The 18,164-nt window shown below is 57.5% G+C and overlaps 2 protein-coding genes and 2 long non-coding RNA genes across 4 annotated transcripts; 2 read left to right on the top strand and 2 right to left on the bottom strand.

Annotated features, from left to right (window-relative positions):
* Window positions 1-3,320: 3,320 nt before the first annotated feature.
* LOC137905237 (uncharacterized) lies at window positions 3,321-3,797 on the top strand. The gene is made up of 3 exons (XR_011105848.1): window positions 3,321-3,532; window positions 3,610-3,674; window positions 3,771-3,797. It is a non-coding gene; the product is annotated as an uncharacterized lncRNA (long non-coding RNA).
* LOC137905236 (uncharacterized) lies at window positions 3,788-4,745 on the top strand. Its single transcript, XR_011105847.1, has 3 exons — window positions 3,788-3,809; window positions 3,946-3,987; window positions 4,055-4,745. It is a non-coding gene; the product is annotated as an uncharacterized lncRNA (long non-coding RNA).
* Window positions 4,746-4,893: 148 nt separating this feature from the next.
* atxn2l (ataxin 2-like) lies at window positions 4,894-9,709 on the bottom strand. Its single transcript, XM_068749387.1, has 18 exons — window positions 9,644-9,709; window positions 9,463-9,554; window positions 9,168-9,374; window positions 8,773-9,077; window positions 8,476-8,553; window positions 8,226-8,354; window positions 7,938-8,015; window positions 7,791-7,852; window positions 7,100-7,356; window positions 6,907-6,976; window positions 6,657-6,821; window positions 6,511-6,574; window positions 6,272-6,438; window positions 6,075-6,202; window positions 5,859-6,002; window positions 5,478-5,645; window positions 5,255-5,405; window positions 4,894-5,170 (listed from the first exon to the last, which is right to left on the bottom strand). The coding sequence occupies exons 2-18, from the start codon at window positions 9,528-9,530 to the stop codon at window positions 4,991-4,993; spliced, it is 2,421 nt and encodes an 806-aa protein (XP_068605488.1). The 5' UTR covers window positions 9,531-9,554; window positions 9,644-9,709; the 3' UTR covers window positions 4,894-4,990.
* Window positions 9,710-12,050: 2,341 nt separating this feature from the next.
* Window positions 12,051-17,758, bottom strand: sh2b1 (SH2B adaptor protein 1). Its single transcript, XM_068749380.1, is given in 9 exon segments — window positions 12,051-13,546; window positions 14,770-14,944; window positions 15,013-15,224; window positions 15,317-15,472; window positions 15,564-15,646; window positions 15,731-15,822; window positions 15,909-16,010; window positions 16,077-16,180; window positions 16,183-17,758. Coding segments are annotated over 9 exon segments (2,805 nt in total). The 3' UTR covers window positions 12,051-13,241.
* Window positions 17,759-18,164: the final 406 nt, after the last annotated feature.

Raw genomic sequence — 18,164 nt, 5'->3', positions numbered from 1 at the left:
CGAGAATATTATGTTTATTTATTTTCTGAATTGTTTTGATCGTCAAACTGATGAAGAGGAGCGAGCGACACACTTTTCTGTTGAATCGGCATCCTTTGAACCCAGCGCAGCGATTGGTTAAACTCTTCTTCTTCTGTTGATTCTCAGCGGGTGGACTTCAGGACTGGAGACGAGTCCAATCTGTGTACTCTGGTGCCAAAACACGTTGGCAGGTCGGGAGAAAAACTTCAAACGGATCAAAGGCGAAGTGGCTCAGATGGATGGGAATAGGCTCCACCCCCCCACCTCGCTTTCATCGCTCAGAGGGAGTGAAGAGGAGGGGAGGCTTCCTCGCCTCGTGTGGTTTCCTGTTTGTCGGTGGGAGGATGTCGAGACGGTTGAAAGGTTCTCGTCAGCCGGCGACGCTCTGAGGTGTTCCGTCTCCTGATTGGTTGGAGGTGTTTGCGTGAAACTGTTTCTGGGCCTCCTCTCTCCGGCTGCAGCGAGGAGGACAGGGGGACAGGGGGACAGGGGGACAGGTTGATCAACCTCACGCTGGGACCTTTACTCAGGCTTTGATTATCGATCATGTGATCGGACCAGTTCTGTGGACAGACGCGACCCGACTCTTTAGTGTCGAGTCAACAGAAGCTCTGAGGATTCGAGGCGGAGTGAACCCCAGCGTCTCGCCTTGGAAGGTGATTGGGTAGCGAAGACAAACGGGGAGGGAGGAGAGACCGAGCTCGTACGCTGAAGGGGCAGACCCCAGATCAGATCACCAGGCAGGAAGGGGGACACGAGGCACGAGACACGAGACGGTCTTCAGACATGGCGGGCGTTTGGTGATGGACGCCGCCTCACGTGGACCAGACACCTGACCCTCGAGCTCGTCGCCAGGCAACCGCCTTTCCCGCCACGTCGCTTCTCTTCAGGTGAGTTCACGTTAGATTTCCTGACCTGATGGAGGAAGCTCAGAATGTTCCCAGCATGCACCTGGACAAAGCGAAGGGGTCGCCGCGTGTCGACCTCGTCCCCAAAGCCCTCGCGCTCCACAGCGGGCGACCGAAGGGACGTTGGCTGTCAGAAGAACCCGACGCGACGTTTTCCTGTTTCCTGTTTCCTGTCAGAAACTACGAAAAGCGTGTCAAACATTCCGAAGCCCACTTCTAGATAATACCTGAACAGACCATCAGCATTATACATTATATACATATATATATATACGTATATATATACACACAGACAAACCGACGCCGTGGAGGCAAAGACGTGGCGAGGCGAGGACGGGCGCGGCGCCGACCCGGTTCAACCTTCTTGATTTAATCCATCGAGCGTTTCCTGTCTCGGTTCCTCTGATCCACCGTCTGAGACGCATTCCTATGGCCGGCCGCCTCCAATCAAACACGGCCATGCTTTTGATCTGGTCTGACCGCCGATCCATTCTTAAATCAGTCGACGTATCGGCTCGGTTTCCAGAGCCGGCGGGTTGAAGCGCTCGCAGCACTTCCTGCGTGACGCGTCTCTTCGGTTGCTTCTGGTCGCGTTCCGACACCAGACCTTCAGGAAAGTAGGGCAAACATTCTTGTTTTTATTATCCCCCATTTTGTGGTTGTATTCGTTGAACTCTAACTACCCACCTGTGATGACATCACGTCACGAAACGGATTAAGATGGAGACCAGTTTGAGAAAGAAAACCCCTCAAAGCTCGTTTGGGTTCGGCCCTCCTCGGGTGAGACCTCCTCTCCTCTCCTCCTCTCCTCCTCTCCTCCTCTCCTCCCTGCCCCCCTCGGGTGAGACCTCCTCTCCTCAGGTGAGACCTCCTCTCCTCTCCTCTCCTCCTCTCCTCCTCTCCTCCCCTGCCCCCCTCGGGTGAGACCTCCTCTCTCCTCCTCTCCTCCTCTCCTCCCCTGCCCTCCTCGGGTGAGACCTTCTCTCCTCCTCTCCTCAGGTGAGACCTCCTCTCCTCTCCTCTCCTCCTCTCCTCCCCTCCTCAGGTGAGACCTCCTCTCCTCTCCTCTCCTCCTCTCCTCCCCTGCCCTCCTCGGGTGAGACCTCCTCTCCTCTCCTCTCCTCCTCTCCTCCCCTGCCCTCCTCGGGTGAGACCTCCTCTCCTCTCCTCTCCTCAGGTGAGACATGGCCGTCAGCTGGCTCCTCCTGCTCACCGCGGCCTCCGTCTTCGTTTCCATGGTGATCCTGGCTGTCGTCTGTCTGCGCTGCAGGACCAAGGGTCAGCTGGGAGGGGTGATGATGATGATGATGATGATGATGATGATGACGACACTTTCTTTGGCCTAGCAGCTGATCGGCGGCTTGTTTTGTTTGTTTGTTTGTTTGTTCCTCCCACCAGTCTCCATCAGACAAACGCATTCAGACGAGTAAGTCCCGTCCGAATGCGTTTCTAAAGTTTTACAGTAAAATCATTCCTGGAACCGTTTTAAGGGATTATTTATTATTATTAAATTATCTTTACAAATCTTTTTGTTTCTTCAAAGCAGATCCACAGAATTCAGAGTCGTCCATCCCTGTGAGTCTGAACCTCGAGAAATGTTCGCTCAACCATCCATGAGAGGAACAGGGGGGCGTCGACTACTTCATGACATCATCGTGACATCATCACGTTCCTGATTGTGGCTCTGGTGATGGTCTTGACTTGTTTTTGATGGCGTCTTACGTCCTTCGTTGATTCGTTGAATTGCAGCCCAGCCCACCATTGGTCACAGCTTCATCCACCCCCCCTCCACCCTGCTGTCGCCTCAGTGAGTTCCAGCCTCATCGCTTCCCCCCCCCCCAGGGTCGTTTAGTTCCCGCGCTCTGATTGGTTCTGGTTTTGCCTCCCTGCTGAAACGAGGTCATGAATCCCGGCGGTTCTGAACTTCCTGTCTCTGAACACGGCTCCAGCTCCCACCTTCGTCTTCCTCGCCTCATGTCGGCGTTTTGTTTTATTTCAGCTCACCCTCAAATGACCCTGGACCTCGGCGGCGCCACGGATCGTTCAGCTCGACGGAAACCGGTGACTCGTGTTCCTCCGGCGTTCTGCCGCCTCCCACATTTAAGACTCGATTTGACACCCGATTTCTTCTGTCCTGCAGAAAGTAATCCAAGTTATGAGAATCCGTCTGACGGTAAGACGTTTGCGTCGGCAGAGCAGCCGAAGAATCATTCCGACCGTCGACTCGTCTTCTGAACACAAACGTGGACCTCGGCGTCCCCGTCCGGGGGGCCGGATCTCATGGCCTCCTCGTCCTCGTCCGGGGGCCGGATCTCATGGCGTCCTCGTCCTCGTCCGGGGGCCGGATCTCATGGCGTCCTCGTCCTCGTCCGGGGGCCGGACCTCATGGCGTCCTCGTCCTCGTCCGGGGGCCGGATCTCATGGCGTCCTCGTCCTCGTCCGGGGGCCGGATCTCATGGCCTCCTCGTCCTCGTCCGGGGGCCGGATCTCATGGCGTCCTCGTCCCCGTCCGGGGGCCGGATCTCATTGTGGTGAACACGCGTTTCCTTTGCAGGGCCCGAGTCCGTCCGCGGTGAGAGTGACGTCGGGGACACCGGATACATGTAGGTTCCGCTCTCACGTGGACCAATCAGGGGACGTCGCCTCGTCTCTGATCCGATCGTCTCCTCTTTCCCCACAGAATCGTTCTGCCCGACGATGAAACGTCTCTGACCAATCAGAGCAGAGTATCGACGCCCAGCTCAGGTGACTTTTATCATCTGCTTTCTGGAGACCATTCTGAGACGGAGGGTCTGATTTAAGGATCAATAGAATCGATCAGCCGTTTCATTTCATCCACAGACGTTCGGCACGATTATGAAAATGTCCCGAACCAGAAAGGTGAGCCGTTTCTCATCAGCAGGCGTCGCATCGGTGATGTGATCAATAATCAATCAGCGCTCGTCTCGCAGACCCCCCCGTTGGGGTCCCGGGGCCGCTCCCCCCTGGTCCTAATGCCCCCCCCTTGCCTCCCCAGAGGACAGAGACTACCTGAACGTGGACCGGAGTCACGCCGACGGTGAGTCGAACGGTTTCACATCCGGAGGATTCCGTTCCAACGAGTCGATTCTGGTTTCCGTCTGAAGCTGCAGCAGAGTCTTCATCGCCGGGCGACACGGATGACGAAGACGATTACGTTGGGAACTACGTCAACGTGGACTGACCCCTGACCTCCTGAGACGACAGAACCAATGATCTGCGCCGCTTCAGAGGCTCCGCCCTCGTTTTGGGATTCATCTGAACCATCTCACTGTGTGAACCTGGACTGCGTGACCTCCGGTAGAATGCGGGCATCCAGCGGCTTTTAAACTTTACATTCGGCCGAACACTTTTTAAATTAACACCATTTATTTATAACGGCAGCATCGGAAACGTTCAGGACGGAACCCGAAGATCCAGATTTGAGAAAAGGCCTTCGTTAAATGATTCATGTTCTCCGGCTCCTCACGAGAGCTCGGACTGTTTACGGAAGTAGCCTTCCACCAGCCTCGAGCTAACGCTAGCGGCGGCAGGTTCGACACGGGGGACACTGAAGGAAGCCCCAGAACCCGGTTTCACTCCGGTTCAGGATCCGATCCTTCCGTTTGAGTTTTAACTTTACTGACAAATCCTGAGAATTAGTTTTTTTAAAGTAAGCATTGTTGCCATAGTTACTGTTGTTTGTAATCAATTTATTGAACTAGAACTACTTTGAAGCGACTACAAATCAACTAAACAAAATGTAACGAGGTCCAGTCGAGTCGTTCCTTCCAGCTGATTGTGTCGAAACCGTTTGAGGCCGAGCGGCGTGCGTCCTCTGCTGCGAGCGCGGCGCGTTGGGCGTGTCTCGGGCGTGTCTCGCGCGCGGCGCGCTGGACGCCTCGCGCGCGGCGCCTTGGACGTGTCTCGCGCTACGTTCCCGCTACAAAGGAACCGAGGCAGCAGCTTCACTTCAGTGGTTTTATTAGTAATGAACTGGTTTGGTCTGTAAAAGGACGCCCTGAACTGGGACGAGCTCCGTTTCCACCGCCTTCAGCCCAGCTTCACGTCGACGAGTGAAAAGAGTTTGTCGTTGCACTTAAAAGCTTCGGTCTAAAACGTGAGGGTAAAAACACGCCGCCCGCGTGGAGGCCGTCCCACGCTGGCGCTCGGCTTCCTCGCTCGTCAGTTAGCAGACGGGTGGAAGGACAGCTGCTGGGCGGGGTGGGCCTGGACCTGAACAGCTGGAAACAGGAAAGCGGGTTCAGCCCCCACATGAGCTAACGACGCTAGCTACAGCAGCACGCCGCCGGGAACCAAGACCTTACCTTGAGGGTGTCCGATGTAGAAGTGCTGCGGCGCCCCCTGCTGGGGGTTGGAGCCGCTGCCCTGCTGGGGCGGGACGTAGTGCAGCATGACGGGCGGCAGGCCGTGGCCAGCGGAGTGGTGGGGGCCCGACATGCCTCCCGCGACATGAGCCTGCGAACGAAGACGCCGCATGAGAGGCTGCAGAGCGAGACGGGACCCGGAGCGACGGGGGACCGGGTTCACCTGCGAGAGCTGGCTGATGGACGGGAAGCCGTGGGACAGCGCCTGGTGGGCGGGGAGGCCGTAGCCCTGCATGGCGTAGGAGGCCTGGGGGGAGCTGTGGCCCGTCGGCAAGTTGGGGGGCGTGGCGGCCGACAAACCTCCAGAGTGGAACATGGACTGGGGACCTGTCTGACTCGAGCAAGAGGACACGAGTTCAGCAGACGTCATGATGTCATCAGGGGACCAATCAGCTGATCCGGTTACCTGACACCATCTTCACATTAATTTATATTTAAATCAGAACACCAGATGCCCCGCCCCTCAGAAGCATTCCTGATCTGGAGTCCCCCCCCAGGGGAGGATCGTTGTAACCACTGGGGTCCAGAGCCCCGCCCCCCTCACCTGAGTGTGTCCCGGACTGGGGGCAGTGTGCTGGGGGGGTTGACTCCCGGTGGGGGTGCTGGAGGGCTGAGGGTGATGGATGGCGGCCGAGTGATGAGAGAACGACTGCGCTGCAGGGCGAACGACAACATCCAGAAAGTTGACCTTTCAAAATAAAAGTCCAACATTAGGTTTCACTGGACGGCGGCGGCCTGGCTGGGCGTCGTCTTACCGTACATGGCCTGTTGGGGCCCCGGCTGGCCCTCGGCCGGCCCGGGGTACTGGGGGCCTGGAGGACCCATCGGCTGAGGAGGGGCCCCAGATGTCAGCATCCTCGGCCCCCCCTGCAGCATTGAATAAACGGCCTGGAGACGCGTGGCGAGTCAGAGTCCTGCTTTCAAACCCGAACCAGGCGTCCGTGGACAGAAGCTCACCTGTCCGTGGTAGTGGGGGGGCATGGCCGGGATCACCTGGCCGTACTGCAGGTACGACTGGGGGTAGGGCGACGCCACCAGCGGGGGCCCTGCCGCCGAGGCTGCAGCTGAGATCATGGGGGAGGCCGGGGACGGGTGATGCTCTGGACGCTGTCCCACCACAGGACCTGAAACGGAACGCGTTACGTCTGCGGGACGTCCCGAGCCTGCGTGTCTGGAGGAAAGGGACCTGAGCTGACCTTTGGCCCGGGGAAATTTGCCCTGGTTGACCGTTGACATGGCGTACTGGTACATCTGGGGGGCCTGAGGGGGAGAGGGGGAGACGGGGAGACGCCGACGCACCGTGTCCCGAGCAGAAACTACAATCATGAGCAGGAAGTCAAACCTGGATGGACGGTCCTTGGATGTGGATCGGGGAGACGTAGGACAGGTAATGTCCAGGCGGGTTACCGTAGATGGCTCCGCCTCCTCCTGGCTGTCCGGGCGGAGGCAGGACCAAAGAGGGGCTGGGGGGCGTCGGTCGAGGAGGGGTGGGTGTGGGGGCAGGTTTCTGTGGCAACAAGGCGATCACATGATCACTGGGGACCGGTCCCACGGGTCGGCCGTCAGTCCGGCGCCCGGCGGTTTACACTAACCAGCGCCGCGGCTCCTTTGACGGGGAGAAACTCTTTTGCGTTCGGATTCAGTGTCGAGTTTTTCACCTGCCTGCAAAAAACGGAAACCAAAGAAGAGCCTTTAAAGAGAGGCGAGAATTAAAAAAGAGTCAAACTGATCCCAGGACAGACAGGAAGCCGAAGCTGAAGCCACGCCCTCACGCCTCTAGCTTACGCTGCAGACACGACCTCCGAGCGCTCGCCGCCCTCCGGAGACGCCTCCTCGCTGCCGGGGGCCTGCTGGGACCCCTCTGGCTGGGGGCCGGGCGTGGTCGCCCCCGGGGTCTGCGGCGCATCTTGGGAGGAGGCGGCTAGAGGCTTAGGCGGAGTCGGGGAAGACGAGGAAGAGGAGGAGCCTGTGGATGAGGCAGAGGTGTTCTGCGTAAAGTCAGCGGAGGTGGGACTGGCGGAGGGGGAGGAGCTAGGCTGCAGCTGAGACAGAAATAACACGAGATTAGGCAGATTAGCACCCACAACTTCCTGTTTGATTAGCCTCCGAAAAACTGTCAATCATTATCGATTTATTGAACTGGACTCATCGACCCTTTTTGCTAACTTTGCAACGCCGCCGTAAAATATCCTGGCAGCACGGCTAACCTCGTCGCCCGCGTGAAACGGCGACACGGCGTAAACCCTGAAAGGGAGGCGGAGCCTGACTCCTCCCCCTCCACTATGACGGCTTTAAAGTCGTGTCCAGCTTGCCTTCGAATATATAAACTTTACGTCATTCCTCTACTTTTGCTTTCATTAAAAGATGGAAATGAGTCTCGGACAAAAACCTAAAGTACTGAAACCAAGCGAATCCAGATGCATCATGGGAAATGTTTTAACAGATGGATCGTGACGAGTCTCCGGCGGATCCTTACCCTGAACTCTTTCCCGAACTTGCGGAGCTCCTCCAGCTGAGATCTCTGCTGGGCTGAAGGAGCTGAGGAGGAGGAGGAGGAAGAGGAGGAGTAATCTGATTACCTCACACCAGGCTCAGACACACGAAACCAGGATCAGTAACCAACCTTTGCTGGTCTTGGTCTCCGGTGGACCGGCCACGCCTTCAGTCCTGTCTTTGGCTGCCGTGTTCAAGATCTCGTTCACTGGAGGCGACAATTTCATGAACTAATAAAGATCCGTTTAGCGGATTCACGATAAACGTCATCATTTAAACTTGATTTAAGAAACAGATGCAGGAAGTGATAACGAGAAACGTTCAGAAAATAAAGACTTTCCTGCCCCGACGCGAGTTACTAGGATGAAAAACTAAAGTTTAACATGAAGGTTCTGGTACTGGATCCATCTGGGCTCACCATCGATGGGGAACAGTGGGGTGGGGCCAGATGGTTTGGTGCTGAGAGTGGAGGGGGAGGAGTCCAAGAAGGTAGGGCCAACCAGGGGGAGGTCCTGGGGAGGGGCTTCGGGTTTCGGAGGACGGGAGACTGGAGGGTTGAGAGAGAGAAGCGGTGATGGAGATGAAGCCCAGAGAGAAGACGTCCTTATGCTAAGCTAACGTTAGCCGACTCGGACCCCGGCTCGGACCGGACCCCGACTCGGACCTACCGGCCGGGGACGAGTTCAGGCCTCTCTGGGTTCTGCTGCTCGGAGGTTTCAGGGACTTTGGAGAAGTTCTAGATGGAACTAAGAGAGAGACAGTTAGACCCGGAACCCATTTCAGGTACCGGACGACGAGCTCAAATCCTCCTCAGCCGACGCAGACGTGTAGCTGCTACGCTAAAAGCGCTAGCATGGACCGTTACATTTAAAAAAGTCAGTCGATGCAGTTTTCCCTTAAGAAACCCATCATGGGGGGGCGTGGCCAGATGATGACATCACAAGTTTCAAACAGGGGAACCGTACCTCCGTTGACCGAGGAGCGCGCCGCGTCGGTCGGGGCCTGTGGGTGGGAGAGGACGTGATTGGTGCAGGGAGGACTGCCGGCGCACGGCGAGCTGCTCTGTGATTGGTGGGGGGGGCCGGCCGTTCTGACGGACAGCGGGCTGCTCCTGTCAGACGGCTGCTTGGGGGAGGACGAGCTGGGCGGGGGGTGTCTGGGGGAGGCCTGCGGAGCGTTACGAGCGGCGCCCCCGGTCCTCGCGCCGCCGCCGCCGCCAGAGAGGCCGACGTCTCGGGCTCGCTGGGGAAGAGGAATGTATTTACCCTCCCTGGATGAAGAGGAGGAAGAAGAGGAGGAAGAAGAGGCATCGCGTGTCTTTAGTCTTTGGCCTCGCAGCAGGACGGGACCCGGTTCTGACCTGCTGCTGGCGCCGAACCCGGGGCTGGACCGCCCGTCCCTCTCCCGGACCACGGAGCTGTATTTGTCCTCCTCGCTCCGGCCTTCGTCGTTCTCCAGCGAGACCCGCCGGCGGTACTGCACGCCGCCCTCGATCTCATTGGCCAGGCGAGCGGCGCGCGCCTCCCGCTGGCGGTAGGCCTCGGAGTTCCCCTTCTCCAGAGGCATGCTGGGAGATCAGAGGAGACCAGCCGGACGGTGAGGAGGACGTTCGCCGACCCCGGGCCTCGCCTCGCCGCGCCTCGCCGCCCACTCACGTGTACATGGCGAGGCTGGAGTCGTAGGTGGACTTGATGCCGTACGCCTCCTCGTTCAGCTTGAACATCTCGCTGGCGTCCCAGCCGTTGGACTGAAAGGAGACGGCGCTGAAACCACTGCAAGGCGGCGTGCGTGTGCGTGTGTGTGTACGTGCGCGCGTGCGCGCGTGCGTGCGCTCACCGCGTCCGTCTACAGGTCAAAGTTCTCGCCGTTCCCGTTCCCCTCCCACCGCTGCAGCACCTTCTCCCGGTGCTCCCCGTTCACCCGCCCCGAGCTGATGGCCGTGTCGGTGAAGGCGTCTGAGCGGAAACACCGACAGCGATCGATTAACGACTTCCCGATCAATGGCCGACAGGCCGTTCCCTCCGGGCGCCGCGTACCTCTGACGGCGAAGCTCAGGTCCACGTCGCGGCAGGTCATGGTCACCAGGTCGGAGGGGCCGAAGATCATGGTGTCTGTGATCGCCTCGATCCTGGGGGGCGAGGACTGGCTCCGCCCTCCGTCGCCATCACTCTGCTTGTGGACGGCGTCCACGGCCAGCTCGCACTGGTCGCAGCCGGACGGTCGTTTATTAACTCATGCAGCTTTAGAGCCCAAAACAAACGGGGGGGGGGGGTCCTACCTGTGAGCTTAGAGTCTTAAAGACTCCCTCGTACAATGAGCCATTTTTCACTCGGACATCGCAGGTCGAGCCCTGCAAGCGAAGGCGAGGTCAGCGTCTGAGCATCGCCGGGTCGCCGGGGGGGGGGGGGGGGGGGGGGCGGGGCTACTCACCACCACAGCTGTGAGGAAGTGAAGCATTCTGGCGTTGTTGTAGACGCCTTCAAACATCTGCAGACAAACGACAAAGAGCGTCAATGCGCTCTGCTAGCCGTCGAATCCAGAGAGAAACTTAAGCAGAGCGTACTCCAGACAGCGCCCCTGGTGGTCAGACGTCAGAACTGCAAGATCTCACAGAAAAACTATAAAATGTAGAAAAGAAAATCCGAAGCTGGTCAGATGTGACAGAGCTCTGGAGGAAACATTTAAATGTTGATCCATAGTCATATTGTGTGTGTGTGTGTGTGTGTGTGTGTGTGTGTGTGTGGGGGGGGGGGGGGAATCGCTGCTGCGTGACGGGCGTTCGGTGACAAAGGGCACACCTTGCCGTGATGAACGCGGCGGCGTGACGTCATCAGCGCTTACCGGGCTGCTGAGCGGAGAGGACTGGGTCTGTGACGGCGGCTTCATGGTGCTTCTGGTCCTGCGGGACAAATAAAGGTGTAACACGAACCGACGGTTTCTACCGGTTCCGTCCGGGAGAACAACGAACACGAGCCCCGGCGGTCGAAGCGGTGACGCGACGCCGAGAAGCGAACCTCGGAACCCGACCTAAAAGCCACGCAGGCTGCGTTCGTTGCGGCGCAGAACAACAATACGAGCTAGCTCCGCGGGCTAACGCTGCTAGCTTAGCGCAGACGTTTGAGGTTTAGCAAGGCGACAGAAACGGTGTCGTCATCACGCCGGAGACCGACAGGTGACCGAGGTAGAGTCGTCGAGTCCTACTTTTTCGTCATGTGCATCACGGTCAGCCCCGTCGCCCCGTCGCGGTAGAAAGTCACTCGGTTTGACAGGCCGAACACGACGCCGCTGAAAAACAACAAAACATCCTGGCAGGGGCGCTCGGTCCTGGCATTAAGGGGGGCTGGCGACCACGTGACACACGTCGACTCCGGAGGGCGGGCCGGTATTCAATGCAAGTGACGTATTGCTGTTGAGCAACCGGGGTCAGCCGATGGTATAAAATCAACGGGCTTCTAGTAAACCCCGCCCACTACCGGAACACAAACTGTGACTGGTGCAGTAGCCTGTCAGTCACCAATGACCTGCCCTCTGATTGGTTTAGTCGGATGTCTGTCATTTATCGAGCTTCCCAGAGGTCACGTAAGGAAACAGACGCCGGGGTTTGTTTACAAAGGAAAAAGACGAGCGCTAAATAAATAAACGGCGTAATCTATCTATTTTTGACCTTTAAAAAATAAAAATATTGTGAATAAATTGACGCAGTCAAAGTGCTTCTTTCACACATTTTGTCAATGATGTGATCAACAGATCCCGTGACAGGGAGCGGAGTAAATCAATCACAAGCCCCTTCATTAGCACCGATATTCCGATCAATTGATAACGTTGTTTGTCCGCACGTGGTGAAGACTATCACCAGGCGTCGATTAGGTATGCTTGATCGCTTTGATCGATTGTGTCCATTCTGTTTCACCCCGATTTAATCCGGACGTGTCTGAATCCGCGCCGAGGTCTATTTAATACATTCTGCACGTATTCCCGTATATTTATTAGCAGTTACTCGAAATTTCGAGACCACTTTTTTATTTTCTGACATTTTATCGGAGCCGATTTGCTTCTGGATCATTTTTTCGCTGCGTTCATCCCGTTTCACTCCGGTTCTGGCTGCTCCAGTTTATGAACGCACGTCAGTCCGTGTTTTCATGGCCCGCTGCTATTTGTTATTATTCTAATTATTGTATGCACTAATTGTAGGACTTCCGGTTGTTGTTATTGATGTGCATCCTAAAGGCACCAGTGAGTCCGATCTTTGTTGTCTAATTAGCATCTTATTAAAACCCAGAGTCACAACTTTAAGGCTCCATTCAGGAGAACAAAAGAGCAGACAGCCTCCAGCATGTTTCACTATATTTATATTATATCATTAATTCAACGTAGTACCTGAAACTAACCACACATGGGGGGGCAGAACTCTGCCCGCCCTCGACACACGGTCCCAGCAAAGAGAGAAAAGAGACAGAGAAAGGCACAAAGAGTTCTGAAACTGAGAGGACACACGATGAAGAGGGAGGAGGAGGAAGAAAAGCCCAGGAGAGGAATCGGACCGACGAAGACGCCGACGAAGGCCGATGACGACGCACAGAAAGGCACAGGTAGAAAAGGTTTCCTCATTTCTGCGAGCTGTAGGTTTGTGATGAATGGAGGTCGAGCAGGAGGACAGCGTGAAGATGCCGTTGCCTTGACAACGAGCCATTTTGACAAATCTCGTTCTTTCCTTTTTTTTTTTTTTTAAAGAAAATTCTAAAAAATAAAGAAAGGCACAAACACATTTTTTTGACTGAATTACAAGACGGAGTTGAAACAAAGTGTAACATGAAGACTAGGAAATAAAAAGGTGTCTTAAAACCAAATAAAATTAATACTATTATTCTGACGGTCATTATTATTTTATTGGTATAGTCTCTCTCTGACGGTGTGGGCGAGCGAGGGAGGCAGCCCTCTGTCGAGTTGAAACGACGCAGTTTGATGCTGCTTTGATTTCACTCTTTAATCCCTTTAGTGTTTAATGCCCTGGCGGTTAAAACACTAAAATATTGTTGTTGTTGCTTTCTATAAATGCCCAACAAAGTTTTCCAGAGCTGCAGGTGGAAGTTGAAAACCAAACGATGGAGGAGTTCATCCCGTTTCTGCTCAGCGTCGGGGGCGGGGGGGCCGGGGGCGGGGCTTCCGGGCGAACCGTTCCTTCAAACGCTCAAACTTTCTGAATGGAGTCTGTCGTGGTTTCTGCACCAATCAGAGCGCGGCGTTCCGGACTGCTGGTTGGACTGGGCGTCCCAGACGGCGCCTCCTGCTGTGAGTGGCGTAGCGTTAGCGTTAGCGTTAATAATGCTTCCTCCCTCCCCCTCCTTCTGTTACTCCTCCTCCTCGCTAACAAAATCAAAATACTGCTTATAATGGCTAAGCCGCCTCCTCCAGTCACACCCGCCCCCCCCCTGCATCAGAAGAAGGAGTACTGGTTATCGATGGCTCGCGGCGCCCTCGCTCCATCCCTTTCCTCCCCCTCCACCGTGTCCAGTTGGCGGAGAGGAGTGTCCCGGTCCCTCTCCTCCCAGTCCTCCACTCCTCCGCTACCGCTCCCGCTACCTCCACTTCCACCTCCTCCTGCTGTCGTCATGGTCACCACGGTCCCCCCTCCTCCCGCCTCAGTCTCGGTTCCCCTCTCCTGCGGAGGGGTCGGTGGCGGCGGCCTGCCTGGCGGCAGGGGTGGGGGCTGAGGAGGGCTACGGGGTCTGCTGGTCAAGTCTGCATGGAGGATGAACAGATAAAAGGAAGAGAAACAGAAAGAGGGGAGGAAGGAAGGGAGAGAAAACATCAATAAAAGGAGAAAGGGAGGAGGAGGAGAAACGTGGGAGGAGAGGAATGGCAGTGAGTGGACGGTTTGGGGGGAGGAGTCAGTAGTCATGGAGTCCATGGGAGTGATGGAGGCGGTCCAACCCCAGGAGAACACGCACGCAGTTTAACATCTCGCCTGGTCTTTATGCTATTATTATTATTATTATTATCATTATTATTATTATTCATCTGTCGCTTTGGCCGGTTCAGGAACAAAACATTTTAAATGTTTCTCATGATTGTGTTTTTGATATTTGTATTTTAAACACGGACCTTTATCTCACATTATGGAAGAAATCTGACAAAGAATTACTTTTCTCTCTCCCTCTCTCTCTCTTCCAATGAAACTTGCTCTGATTGGTTCATGAGTCACGTGATCATAACCATAATTTAAATGACCAAATCAATGAACACGCTGGACCTGAAGGAGCGCGCGCACACACACACACACACACACACACACCGGTCCGTCCACCCACTCAGCCGGGTCCGGTCTCACTTACACACAGTCAGAGATGGGGTTGATGGAGAGTCAGGATGGCGCGTGGTGATGACATCACAGACTGTGGACGACTGCCTGCTCTGTCGCGGCCTGCAGGGGAGGAGTCAACAGACACAACAGAGAGGTCAGAAGGGCAACGGGGCAGCGAGGAGCTGCTGATTCATGACATCATCACTGCCGGTTCCTAATTACAGTCATCATCATTTAAACATCGATGAAAACAGAATGAGATGAACAGATGTGAAAGTTCAGCCTGAATTTCTCTTGTTTTTATGAATATAGTCTCGTTCTGATTTTAGCTTGTTGTCCTGCTCTGGTTTGGACACACGTCTCCAGTGGGGGGACAGGTCGGAACAGGTCGGGACATCAGACCGCTCCAGGACCGGGACAATGTTCCTGAACCTGAGGTACAGGTTGCCCTCGGTGATATTATGGTCTGTCAGGAACAGGAAATGACGACTTCCTGCTTCACTCGTGTTCAAAGATTCTCTCCGCATCAAACAACCGGATTACTCTTTAGGCTGTGGAGAACTGATGAAGAGTCAATGAGGAAGATGATGACGTCATGGGGCGTGTGTGTAGCAGCAGCCGTCCGGCTCATCGGCGATGTGAAGCCGAAGGGCGGTCCTACCTGGCTGGCGAACAGCGGTGGCGCCCACGAAGCTGATGAGCGTGACGTCGGACGCGCCGCCGGACTCCAGCGGGATCGGATGCACGCGGAAGTGTTCCAACATGTCGAAGATGGACTGGAACCACAGGTGCTGCACCCGGCACTGGCCGTCCTCGTTCAGGGACAGGCGAAGGTGCTGAAGAGGTCAAAGGTCAGGGGTCAGCAGCAGAACCCTCGGCTTCAGGGCCGAACTCCCGGACTCACCTTGGCCTTGCCCTGGAAGTTAAAGGTGAGGACGTATTCTCCGCGGCGCGTCTCGCTCTGACGGACCAGGAACACGCCGTGGCTCGCCGGGCCGCCAGCCAACACCAGCTGGGCCGCTTTGAGGCGGGACAGCGTGCCGTGGAACCACTGACACTCGCTGAGCGGGTGCTCCACGGCCTCGGCGGCGGTCGTCTCCGAGAACAGGAAGGAGCCTTCGCAGGCGGGGGGACACGAGCGCCGGGTTAAAGGGAAACGCAAGGAACAGAAAAACATGGCGGACGAGCCGCCTTCGAGTCATTTTCACCCGTGGCATCTGGCGTCTCAGCGAAAGGCGTGCCCAGACTAGCCCCGCCTCCTCCAAGAATCCGGCTGTCTGGTTCGTCTACGGGGGCTCGCGGAGGCAGCTCCGGCGGGAGGGGGTCCATCAGAGGGGAGGAGCCTCCGATGCCACCGTAACACACTGAAAGAGAGGAGAACCGATGAACGCAGGAGGCTCCAACGAAACAGAACGCCAACGGCCGGCGTTCCCGGGTAGAAGTCGCCGCGCGAACCTTGAGAAAGACGGTCAGCGGTCTCTGGCGTCCCGCCGACGTCCGACGCGCCGCCGCACACACCTTCAACATCTTCCTGCTCACTGCGGGAGAGACAGAAGCTCCCGTTAGAGCAGCCGGACGTCACCGTGACCGCCGGCGTCCGGCCCCCCCGGGGCGGCCCCTACCTGAGACAGACGCCGTTCCTGATGTCGCTCAGCCAGGCTCTCATCTGAACAGCGTCACGCGTCTCGATCACGTACTGCGCCGACCCTTCCAGCTGAGGGGGGGGGGGGGGGGGGGGGGTTACAGTCGGTGACACTGGGGAGGGGTCATGGGAGGGAGGAGCGGGAGGTGAACGTCTACCTGCAGGAGGAAGGTGTTCTCCTTGTCCGGGACCTCCAGCGCCGTCGTGCTCCTCACGTCCACCATCGAGCAGCAGGGGACCGTCAACCGAGGCTTCGAAGACTGGAGGGGGGAGGCAACAGTCAGCGGCCCGTCGCCTCGGTAACGAGCGCCACAGCGAGCGCTTACCTTAGGAGGGATGAAGAACTCCAGGTAGTACTCCTCCCCCCGCTCGCCCCCGTCTCGGTCCCGCTCTCTGAGGACCAGGCGACATTTATGCCAGCGTCCCCCCTCCAGGGGACGTTCCCGCCGGCGGCGAGGGGCGGAGCCTGTGCCGCCTGAGCCGCGGCGGACGAAGCTGAGGCAGCGTTGTTGTTGTCCGTCCCATGATGCAACAGGCCAAACGAGAAGCCGGGAAAGCCGTGGCTCACGCTCAACTCGTCGTTGGATGAGCTGACGCTGACCCCGCCCTCCCGCACCAGCTTGCCCACCCTCCTCGGGGGGCCCATGGCAGCGGCGCTGCTCGGAGGCAGCGAGGAGGAGGCGGCGGTCGGGGTCAGGGCGGGGGGGGGTGATCGGGACAGTCTGAGTTTCTCCAGGCGATGACTCCACTTCTCCTTCTCGCTTCCCTCGCCGTTGCTCCGCCGGCGATCGCGAGCGGCTTCCGAAAGCGACAGAGAGGTGGCGCTGCTTGAAGACGAGGGCGGCAGCGAGGACGAGGAGGAGTGGGGCAGGGAGAGCGGCATGGACAGAGAGACGGGCATGGAGGAGGTGGGGGTGGGGGGCTGCGTACCGGATCTCTGTGAGGCCGGCGCCAACGCCGCGTCCTGAACGCCCATCGTGTAGCTGTAGCTGGAGGGCAGCGGGCTGTGGGCGGAGTCACTGGACGAGCTGCGCCAGTGCAGGATGCCCCGGACGCTCCGACCCACGTTCCGCAGAGAGAAGCGCTTCTTCAGTTTGTTTTTGGAGTTGGGCGCGCCGTTCCCTCTGGAGCCGGGTGAAGGAGCGACTGAGGAAGAGGAGGGCGGGCTCTGAGGGGTGTGGGCGGGGTCAGCACCGTCCACCTCTGGAGATTCTCCTTCCTGGTCTTCTGGCTCCACCTCTTCCCCCACAGACGCCCCCCCGAGCCAGCTGTCCTCCTCTTCCTCCACCGGCGCCTCTCCATTGCCAGAGCCAATCACGGCCGCCCTCTCCTCACGCCTCCCGTTGTTCCCTCCCACTGAGGAGCAGCACGACGATGACGAAGATGGAGGCAGGACCTGGCTGTGTGCGTAGGAATCTTGAAACCTTTCTCCAGTGCGGTTCTCCAGCACCAGCCGGGTCGGTGCCGGCTTGGACGCGGCCCGGGTCACGTTCGTCAGGGGACACGGGTGGACGCCGCCGCCGGACGCCGACAGAGGGGAAACGGCTTCCTCTTCCAGGGAGGTAGCGTCCGACTGGGGAGCCCAGCTCACCATGTCGTCCTGCCCAGAAGCACAGCTCGGCGGGAGCGCCCCCTCCAGCTCGGTCTGGAAATGACGGACGAAGCGGTCGGTGAAGCGGCGGCAGAAGGCGGCCGCCGAGTCGGGGGAGTAGTGGGGGTTTTCCAAGAGAAAAGCCCGGAAGTGGCGTGCGAAGTCTCCTGCCGCAACTCGAGCGTGGAGCTCACAGAATTCAGTCCAGCTCAGGCAGGGCGAGGGGGACGGCGTGGGCGTGTCCGACAGCGAGGACGGGTGAGCCTGGGGCGGAGGGCTCGCCAGAGGAGGCAGGGGGGGAGGGCGGGGTGACAGCGGCAGTAAAGAGGGAGAAGGCGGGGAAGGAGATGGGGAGGGAGGTAAAGGGGAGGAGCTCGCCGCCCGCGGGCTGGGAGGGGTTAAAAGAGAGCCGTTCATTCTCCTAACTGATCAAATCACTTCAAGCATGCGACAGAAACCGACGATTGCACCGCTGGGGTAACTGACGGGGGCAAACACGGCACATTGGTCAAATGGGGGGGGGGGGGGGCAACGGGGGTCAAATATCTGAACGGGTGAGCCCGGTGGCTGCTACATCACCTAGTGAAATCAAACCAGGGGATGCAGGTAGCCCCTCCCACAAAAATACAAATGGCTGAACGATGAAGAGGTAAGATGTGTGGGGTTCCCGAGGTCCGCCTCTTCATCACCGTCAGTCAAGCATCCAGAGAAGCGTGACCTCATCCTGCAAAGCAGAGGAAGGCGCTCAAAGGTCAAAGGTCAAAGCACCAAACTCTGATCAGGACCGAGGGTAAAGGGTCAATCTGAGGCCATGAGGGTTCGA

This window comes from Brachionichthys hirsutus, chromosome 16, assembly GCF_040956055.1.
Source record: "Brachionichthys hirsutus isolate HB-005 chromosome 16, CSIRO-AGI_Bhir_v1, whole genome shotgun sequence".
In the NCBI taxonomy this organism is placed as follows: domain Eukaryota; kingdom Metazoa; phylum Chordata; class Actinopteri; order Lophiiformes; family Brachionichthyidae; genus Brachionichthys; species Brachionichthys hirsutus.
This window is presented reverse-complemented; position numbering and strand designations above follow the sequence as displayed.